This window comes from Crassostrea angulata, chromosome 2 (assembly GCF_025612915.1).
Source record: "Crassostrea angulata isolate pt1a10 chromosome 2, ASM2561291v2, whole genome shotgun sequence".
Classification (NCBI taxonomy): Eukaryota; Metazoa; Mollusca; class Bivalvia; order Ostreida; family Ostreidae; genus Magallana; species Magallana angulata.
In genome coordinates this window covers 49,027,934-49,038,832 of record NC_069112.1, presented here as the reverse complement: position 1 = coordinate 49,038,832, position 10,899 = coordinate 49,027,934, and the positions used below count along the sequence as shown (strand labels likewise).

General features: G+C 31.9%; 1 protein-coding gene across 1 annotated transcript in view; it reads right to left on the bottom strand.

Moving 5' to 3' along the window:
• Window positions 1-1,579: 1,579 nt before the first annotated feature.
• The window catches only part of LOC128173808 (protogenin-like), a 99,097-nt gene continuing 89,777 nt past the window's right edge, over window positions 1,580-10,899 (bottom strand). Inside the window, exon 21 of the mRNA XM_052839474.1 lies at window positions 1,580-9,435. Coding sequence (XP_052695434.1) covers window positions 8,833-9,435 — 603 coding nt within the window. The 3' untranslated portion in view covers window positions 1,580-8,832. The remainder of the gene's footprint in view (window positions 9,436-10,899) is intronic.

Here is a 10,899-nt window from a genome sequence, read left to right as displayed (position 1 = left end):
GGCCAATTTTTGTCAAAAAAACTTTAAAGATTTAAAAGATTTCTCAAAACCTTATATTTTCATTACGACGTTAGCCTGACGTCATCATTTCCTTACTTCTTAGAACACCAAAATTGAAATGCATTTATTGACAAGACTATCTGTTTAATACATTTTAGAACATGTAAATGCTTATTAGACATTATTGTGAATGTTATCAAATGCAATTAATGTAAGGCTGTAAGATACAGAAAATTGCTAATTTTGTTTTTATGAAACTCTGAGTCAATCAATGCAAAAATAAAATGCCAGGCAACTACTGACATTATAAGTAAGTAATCGAATAAAACAGTTATCTCAAGCCAAAAGAAATTTAAGAATTTAATCGGTAGCACAAATTACGGAAGTTATAATTGTAAACAAAAAAAAGCGAAGTTAATGCATACATTCTATTTTAAAACATGACTTTAAATGGAAGATTTCTAATGCACACTCATTCTTTATCTTTATAAAACAAAATGTGACAATGTAATTGACATCTTTAAATTTTCAGCACTTGATATTATAAATCTTTGTATAAACAGTCATAAACCGCATATAAGCTTTTTAAAATATTTTCTTTTATACTTCTAAATATCTCATTTGTCATTTTAAAATAAAATTATGAGTTTACTATGAAGGTCAACTCTTTACGTCGATTCCTATTGTGACGTCAGCAAACCCGCGAGCTACGTTAAGCACTAAAACCAGCCTCAGCTCACTACGTCATGATCTTTTTAGAAAATTAATAACTTTAAGGGGGTACACTCTCAACATGTATGTACATATACATGTAGCTGGTCAGTTAGTTGTATTCGTTTTATGAAATATGTAAATCTTTTATTGTAATGAAGGCTGCATAAATTTATATATGCGGTATAAAATTTTTCGTCTGACAGTTAACATTCTAAAATTCGTTTGTAGATTTCTGTAAGATATTAAAGTGGCTTATGTTTGTGTTTATTTTCTGCAATTAAAAGGTTCCGTTCGAGGTGAAAAAAAATCAAAACGAGATTCGTGTAAGCCGTATTTGCCTTAAATTATCTTTTTATAGATTTCCACCTTGAATGTGCATAAAAAAGCATCAATATCAAAAAGTTTAGAGGTTTGAACATCAGCAGTATTTATAAACAAACAAGTTTAATGATCGTAAAACTAAAATGATACTAACATATATTTTTTTTTGTAAAGTAAATACATAACTATAAATAGGCCCTTTGGCTGCATCATTCGCCTTAATAAAAAAACAAACAAACCCAGTTACTCACTTTCATCATCTTGACAATTCTAATAAGCTTCTTAGAAGACAAAAATAATCAAGATTTAAAAAAATCTCTAAATTTTCATTTTACAATTACATAAGTATTTATGATTTTTATATTAAGAATGAAATAAGTTTAACCAGACGCCTGTTTTTTTGTTTTTTTTTTTTTTGTTTTTTTTTTTATAAAATAACGAGTTCTCGTTCGTGGTTGAAGAGAAAGTGAACCTTATCTTGTTTGTGAAACATCTACTGGTCAGTATTCCGTATTACTTATAACAACAATATACTAACAGAACAGATGTTTTAACAACTTTTATTATTCTTGCAAACAAAGACAAAATACAAGAAGACATTAAAAAGACATTAAATGCTAACTAATCTAGGCTACCTCTACAACGTAACTACAACCTCGATCAACAAACTGATACATGAATTGAAAATTAATTTTCATCGATTTTCAACACGTGAATGAATTAAATGCATTTTTAAAAAAAATGAGGGAATCAACACTTAGTGACCCGTTCGAGATTCTGAGAACTATTGTAGACGCATATCAAACCATGGCATTATCCAGCATCAAGATCTCTACAGTTTTACAATTTTTTTCTGCTTTTTTAAATATTAAATACAGAGGTAGGTTACATATTAAATATATATATATATATAAAAATGAGTTTCCCCTCAAATTTATTTCTTTTCAAATGCAACATCGTTATTATTTACAACAACATGATTTTGAATGTGCATGATGAAATTTTCTGAATAGAAGCCAGGCAAAGTGATTGCTTATGAAAGGGCCATGCAGAAAAAAAGTAGGCGTGGCTTGGCAAAGGGGCGTGGCATATCAAAAGAAGGCGTGGTCAATAAGTGATAGACTTATATGATGAAAGTTAACTTCTTCATATTAAATGTGATTATCGGCCAACTAACAAATAACTGATTCGTAAGTGGACAGTTTACATATACATGTATGATTTATACGTTATGAAAGACTCTGTAATAATGAATGCAATTTTTATGATTGTTAAGCTTAAAAGCTCATTTCTAAACCAATTATGACATATTTTATTCCTAACTGATCAATGTTCATTGGTTTAACTTAATGTAAAAGTTAATACAGACTGAGCTAACACATTTTATTACCCATGATATCGGGTCAGTATGTCTGTCGTTTGGTATACATGGCCAATTGCATCTAAGATACCGGAATCTGCCGAAGTTTGCCGAATGAAAATATTCTACACCTACAAAAATGAAAGTAACAAGGGAACTGCATGACAAATTATTTAGCAACAACAAGCGAACACATGGCACGATTTCAATATGTATATGGCACAACATTATGGGCAAATGTTCTCTTGAAATTCAAAACAACAAAACTTTTAAGTATGCTTTGAAAGTAACCCCAGGAAAACCTATTAATTTGAGAAAACAAATTCATATTTTTGAAGTACAAAAAAAAAACAGGAATAGAAAACTTATCAATAGCTTATATCGAAAATTGGTCAAAATATATGAAATTAAAAGAGTAAAATCTTCCCTTATACTGACTGTAATACCCAGTAATAATGTTACAATTGGTAAATATCAAAAAAAAATATTACATTACATTTTAATTAGTATGCGAGTTGATTATATGAGAAAAACATAAAATACAACTAAATGCATTTTAAACACATTTTGTCATTATGCACAGAAATTGTTAAACTGTGATACACTGAACAATCAATGTATTATATACATTTTACATTTAGCACAAGGTACTCAGTAAATTTTATAAACAATTTGAAAAAAAGCTAAAGTAAATACTAGTACATCATTTTGTATTACATACATAGTACATTTTTATGTTATGCCAACATTTTTATATGTATTTAATACTAAATAGAGATATAAGATTGTAAAAAAAAAAAAATAATTAAATCTACTATGTAGATAAATGAGCAATCATATTTTGGAACAAAAAAAAAGTTGCATTGCAAATGAAAATTAGATCTACTCAGAGGAAGCTATGATGAAGCATAATGTAAAATTGTTTCATCAATTTTCATTGAATATCAATTCCAAAATTTTATGGCAAAAAAAGAGTAAAGATAGCTTTTTAGCTAACTTTACTCTTTTTTTGCCATTACTTTTACACAACATTAAAAGTAAAAAGTCTCTTTACACAAAAAATTTAAAAGCATGTGATTTGATAAATAAGTTAATAAAAAGAAATTCCTCCAGAAATTGATATTTTAAAATTTAATGAAACTAAATTAAGAACAGCATAGTAATAACCTTATTTTTTTTGTAATCAACCTAACCCTGATTACAAATTACATTACATTGGGAGGTACATTACTGTATTACATACAAATGTAATGCTTATATTTACTTTATTTTAGCCTCCATTTAAAAATTATCAGAATTTTAAAGTGAGCACTAAGCACACATATTCATAATGGTAATTAGGAAAAAAATAACAAGTCTGTATCCCAAGCCTAGCCATAATGCTCTGCAAATGTAGGCCAGGCACACATTAACCAATGGTCTTCTCCATATAAGTATTTTCAACATGGCGGAAATCATCCTGATTTTAAATCAAGACTTACAACCTTTAGTTTCTTGTTTCATAAATTTCAACTCTCAAATATCGACCTCATTTACATAAAACACTTGCTCCATTGCACCAATCAAATCATCACGAAACCATTGAGAATGGGCTTAGATTTTTTCATACTACAATAATATATTTCTCTCTCATAATTCTAATTTGGAATATTACTAATATAATAGGATATTTTTATAACCAAAGGTATGTAACATTACCAATGGCGTATGATGTCACCAATGGCGTATGATGTCACCAATGGCAATTAAAGAATATTACCAATAACACAGTGTAATAACATTACCAATGACATTGGATATTGCCTGCTTTAACACAGGGTATTACAAAGAATATTTCCAATGAAACATGTGTTACATCTATGTATTACATGTAACAATTACATTACAGTATTACCTATAATTTTGGGATATAACAAAAAAAAAAAAGAGATATTCCCGTTTAAGCGGTTTGCGTAGTGCATATGATATAATTGCTAATGTATAAAATAAAATTTAACAATAAAAGTGTATGTAGGTTTCTTTGTTAGGAATAGGTTGACTTCTGTAACAATGTCTTAGATGATTTTTGTGACTACAGCACCTCTTTATCTGAACATCAATAACACTATGATTGACAGCTTATTGACAAACAAAATGCACTGCATTAGTTAAATAGTGATTTTGACACTTGATTAAGTATCCAATCAAAACTCCTGTATACAGAGTTATTTTTGCCCCATGTTATTTTCGCCCCTGTGTTATTTTCGCCCTGTATTATTTTCGCCCTTGTAAACTTGCCCCTACAGTTTCTCCTCGTCTTGAATTTGCCCAGATACAATTGTGTTTAAAGAGAGATAATTTGAAACATTGGAATTCACCCAGTCTTAAATTCACCCGCTGTCAATGAGGGCGAAAATAAGACAGTGAGGGCAAATATTTCCCTGCACACAGTAGCATCAGTTTTTTTTTTAAATTTTTTTAAAACAACCTTGCTTTGCATTAATCACTTCTTTTTTTTTTAAAGGCAATCTTAGTGCAATCCAAAATATGGTTTTTCACTCCTAGAAATAACCAAACAGAAATCATTCAAATGATAAAAACAAAGGGTTTGTTGAAAAGAAAGAAAGTGTAGGACTGAATTAACCTGGGGGTGAGCCTCTGAGGTGGGAAAGGGGAAGAGGGGTGGGGTGGGGTTGTTACAAGTAATGATAGGGACAAAGTTTGAGAAGGAGATTTATAAAAAAGAATACAAACAATTCATACGTAATAATGTTAATTTCATGCCCCAAAAAATCCTTAAAATGTCTATTCATTAATAAGCTTCAATTACCTTAAATTAGTACCACTGCATGCAAGAGGCATCACGCTTTTAAACTGTCCAACCCAATTCATACTCATATATTACATCTCCAACTGTAAATTCCTTATATCACGCGAGTACTTAATTCCGCAATCCAGCTGTTTTGTATTAAATCGCGAGAATATAAAATCTTAACGCAGAACTTTTTTCCTTATTTCTTATTGTTCTCAATTCTAAAAAAAATAATGGCGAGATAAAATCCGCGAAGGGTGCTTCTTGCAATTTTACACAGATATTTATTCCTCGCATTTAATTAGGAATCTACAGTATACAGGCAACAAATAACAGAGCAATAGGAAAATGTTTAATTAAAGTAAGGTTAAGGGAATTACATGTATACTTATGGAGCAGGCCCCTGATTATCATTATCTTTTTTTGGCATGAAAAATTATATGACATAATTTTTTTTTTTTTGCTGTAAGTTGATATTAAAATGACATAATGTTTTTTTTTAACACAAGAGGTGCACAATATTTCTTATAGCCATGAAAAAAAAACACCCCAGCAATACAAAAGAGCCAATATACAATATGATGAAAAAAGCCTGTACATAAATTTGAACACAGAGGAAAAAAGAACAATTAATATGTACAACATTCGGTACACACAAGCATTAGAGCATGTTACATAAGCAAGCTTGCTTCTATGCATACCATTTTTGCCCTATAATTTTATTTCCTCAATTTTGGTTGAAGGTATGTTGGAGAAATAAAAAGGAACTTAAAGGTGTTGCTTCACTCAACAAAAATTCAGGGCAAAACATGGTTAGAAATAGAATTCAATATACAAATCAGTAATTGACATTTACAATAACAACAACAACAACAAAAATGATGAAAACATTCGAAAAGCCACATTAACTTCATAGTTTACAGGCACTTGGGCCTTGGGGGGGGGGGGGGTGAATAGGATAAGGGGGACATATATGCTTGAATTATTGGTACCCCCCCTAAACTCTGTCCTATTTACTTGACTACGGTAACTCCTACATCATAAAAATTGACCATGAATAAGAGCCCACTGGAGCAGGTCCAGCGTAATTGTGATCTAATTTAAACTACTTTACACATACATCATCATACGCACAAGGTTATTCTGACTGTGAAATCTTAAAGCTAATTTGACCAAAAGTATTGAACGATGGATGAAAAGAACATTCTTTAATATTACTGTATGTATGATGATGTCATCACCAATGATTTCATCACCTGTCAGGATCTAAGGGAGCTAATAAAGATATAATTAAAAAAAATCATTAAAACCAGAAACAACCCAAATTAATTATGTACATAATGTTCATTTCTCTTGGCTGCTTTTTACTGTGGAGTTGTTAGATTTTGTGGTAACTGATATTTTGTGGATAATTCACAACAATACAAAAGGAGGTCTTTAATCATAAGATATATAAGAAGAGAGCCCATAAAATGCCATTTCTTTATAAAAAAGAACCTGCCTGCTATCCACAAATTTGAACGATATCACTGTACCATGTTAAATCGTTGCCTATGGACAGTCATTTTTTGAGCGAATTGACCAGTTATGTGTAAATAAAGGTAAGGATCCTTTTTTTTTTTTCTTTTTTTTAGAAATGTTATTCTCTTGACAAAATAGATATTTTCTAATGCTTTTAGCTAATCATCTGTCAAGGCAGAAACAGTGAAAACTTCTCATACTGAATATTATCCCTGATATGTATTTGAAAAAGGAAAAAATAACAAACAAAAATAATGCGTAACAGGAAGTGGAGGTTACCTCGGGAAAAAACCCACTATCATGGAGATTTTTTTTAAAAACATTTTTGTTTTGACTGCATTTTCTCTCTCTCTCTCTTTCTCTCTCTCGTTATAAATCATGAATGACTTTCAATCATCAAAGAGGTATTTTAAAATTTTTCTTCCAGCTTAAAAATAAATAATAAAAGGTAATATAGTGTGCACCGCCCTGAATTATCAAAAGAAAAAATTCTCGAAGTTTAATAGGCTGAGGAGACGTTACAGTGTAGACAAATGAGGTAAAACTACTAAACGATTGGTCTGAAAGAACCACAGCCCTCCAAAAGAATCAAACATAGGTTGACCACTAGGAATAATTGATGATACATTAACATCCAACTCATAACTCTTCCCCGATCTATGTAGGAATAGACTTTTTGGCAGACTATCAAGAAATTTCATTTAACAGCCCCTCAGAACTCTAAAAACTATAGAGACAAAAATACCCCCTTTTTCCAATACTTCCCCACAGATGCAAGAAAAAAATAAGACCGAGACAAAAGTACTGTCAAACTCTATGACGGGGTCAAGGCCAAAAATTTTTTAAAAAAAATGAAATATTCCAGGACCAGAGATTCAAAATTTACTGAGAGTCTGCGTGAACTCAAAAGTTACTTTGATATATACACGGCATTCCAAATATCACATTATGTTTGAGATATTCAAGTTCAACTGTCCCAACTGGTAATCATTTTGGCTTAAAACAACTATCGTCAAACTAAAAAAAAAAATCCAATTTTTTTCAACATGACTGGAATGATTCCCTCCAGATAGAAACAACAGATTTTCATAAAAGTACATATTCTTTTTTTTTCAAAAGTTATCTACCCTTACAATGGGGATTGATGTACCTTAAGCTTTCAAGATGACTGAAGAAGGAGTGGTTGGGGGGAGGGGGTGTGGCACCATTCCCAAACAGCCTATCTGGATCTGTGGCTCTTCCATCAATAAGGCTTGCGTTGAATATAAAGTGTTGAGGTACCCTTTACATATAACCTGACTTCTGTGTGAGGTAATCTTGTCTGTTTTAATAGGTAGATGTGTTGCTTCCTAAATACAACTCTTTTTTTTTTCTTGTTTGAAATAAAATAAATGCTGTTGAAGCTAAATAAATTAGGTACAGTAATGCTTAAAAAAATATTTTTAATATAAGGCAAGTCCATGGAAATAAAATGGACATTCATTCAAATTCCATCTTCTCTTCCAGGAATACGGTCTTTTTTCCATATAATTGCCGTTATTCCTGAATCGCAATACTTATAAGATAAAAATCATGGAAAATCTATCATCTAAACTGATGATCAGAACCAATCCTTCTTTTCTACAACCACAAGCGTCTGCCATTATTCATACATTCCAAATTACTACACATAATTGTCTGAAAAAGGACTTAAAAAGAGCTCATTTTAGATTTTCCATGGACATGCTTCAATAGTTTGATTAATATTAGAAAAGTAAAGTTTTATCTATTCAAAGCCAACTGCATTGATTTTTAGGGCCTTAATTAGCTTAAAATTGATACACATGCAAGTAAGAAAAAAACCCATACATTTTTGCTTTGTAGATAACAATAGTTTCAAAGCTTAATCAAAAATATTACGCTTGTTTTTTCCACTTCAGTGGATGTGAGCAATGAACCTCAATGAAATACAAAATTTCTACCAATAAAATTCCTGCTTGTTTCAAAGTGTGTGGAGGTAGAGGTGGCCATGTAAAGCCAAATTTGATTGGATGAAAACATCTACTGAGGTTGTCATGTGACTCCAGCAATCATCATCAGCAGCAGACTGCAATTTCCAATAACAGCCCAATTTTTTCAGCAGACGTCACTGTTCGCCGGACCGTGACACAAAATCAGCAGACCGTGACGAACTGTCTGGTGAACCATGCTTTTGGTTTGCTCTGTCACACTCTGTTGACAGCTGCTGTGTGAAATTGAGGTCTTCCTGTTTTGAGAGAGATTCTGGTGAAGCGCTTTGACTTGCCGTGTCCACTTGACCCGACGTGTCGTTGCTCCGAGACTCTGTAGCAAGCGTGTCGTGTAAGTCTGTGGTGAGCTGCTCCTTCGACTTCAGCTCTGCAGAGGTAGCCGCTAGCATCTTCTTCAACAACTGGTCACTGTGACTCATAGAAGTGTCATTATACAGGGACCCCACCCTGTTCATTTCTGGACTGGTCCTACGAATCTGTGAGGGTCTGTCTGTTTCTCCTCCCCCTCGTCCACCCCCTGAGGCCTCACTCAGCAAATTATTTCCCCGTGTGGAGCCCCATGTACTGTCCATGTTCCTCTCACTTGAGGATTCAGGTGACACGCCCCTTATGTCACATGACAGGCTAGCTCCACTGTCATTGGATAAGGACTGATTCCCGTCACTGTGGGCATGGTTTAAGCCTTGCTGATGCCAGAGTAAACAAGCATTCTCTCCTTGCTGAAGAAAACAATGGGTTGAAGTCAGTTAATAGTTTAGCTAGTAGTACTGTATTCACACAAAAATGGTATCTAAAGTAGTGAAACACATTGCAAGAGGATCATACATTATTTTATTTCGAGGATTTATAGATGAAGCACTTTTTCTTTTTAACTTGCAATTGTCTTTAACATTTATGTACAACTGTGATCTTAGTTCTTAGAATTTTGGTCCACTGTTTCCACATGTGCAGGGTTGTCTCTATAAATTGAAGTAGAAGGAAGAAATCAAAGGCCTGAAGGGCCACAATGGCGTCGAGTTAAAGTTAATTTGAAGAGTAAAAACCTAAATAATTTTTTAAACAAGTGAAAAGCTGTCAATGAGACAGCTAACTGGGTTTTCTTTTTATATGTGAACTGTATCCATAATCCATGTCAACCCATATCCAGTGAAATAAAGTACCTCATATGCAATATTTTGCTAAAAAAAAGACTAAGTTCAAAAGCTGGTATTTTTTTCATAAATAATCAGAAATAAAAATCCTAAAAATATTCACACCTCTGATACATGTACAATTAATCTGCAAAAGAACAACTTTTTATCTATAAAACTGTAGGAATAGTTATCCGTACAATGAGGTAACCCTATATGCAATATTTTGCTAAAAATTGACTAACTTCAAAAGCTGGTATTTTTTTCACAAATTATCAGTAATCAAAATCCTAGCAATATGCACACCTCTGATATATGTATAATTGATCTGCAAAAGAACAACTTTTTATCTTGAAAACTGTAAGAGGAGTTATCCGTACAATGAGGGTACGCTATATCATATGCAATATTTTGCCAAAAAATGACTTAATTTTTTTTTCATAAATTATCAGTAACCAAAATACAAGCAATTTTTTTTCATAAATTATCAGTAACCAAACTCCTAGCAATAAGCACACCTCTGATATATGTATAACTGATCTGCAAAAGAAAAATTTCCTATCTTGAGAACTGTAGGAGGAGTTATCCGTACAATGAGGGTACCCTATATGCAATATTTTGCCAAAAATGACTAAGTTCAAAAGCTGGTATTTTTTTCATAAATTATCGAAAATCAAAATCCTAACAATATGCATACCTCTGATATATGTGTAATTGATCTGCAAAAGAACAACTTCCTGTTTTGAAAACTGTAGGAGGACTTATCCGTACAATGAGGGTACCCTATATGCAATATTTTGCCAAAAAATGACAAAGTTCAAAAGCTGGTATTTTTTTCATAAATTATCGAAAATCAAAATCCTAGCAATATGCATACCTCTGATATATGTATAACTGATCTGCAAAAGAACAACTTACTATTTTGAAAACTGTAGGAGGACTTATCCGTACAATGAGGGTACCCTATATGCAATATTTTGCCAAAAAATGACCAAGTTCAAAAGCTGGTATTTTGTTTTCCATAAATTATCAAAAAAAATTTTTTCAAAAAAA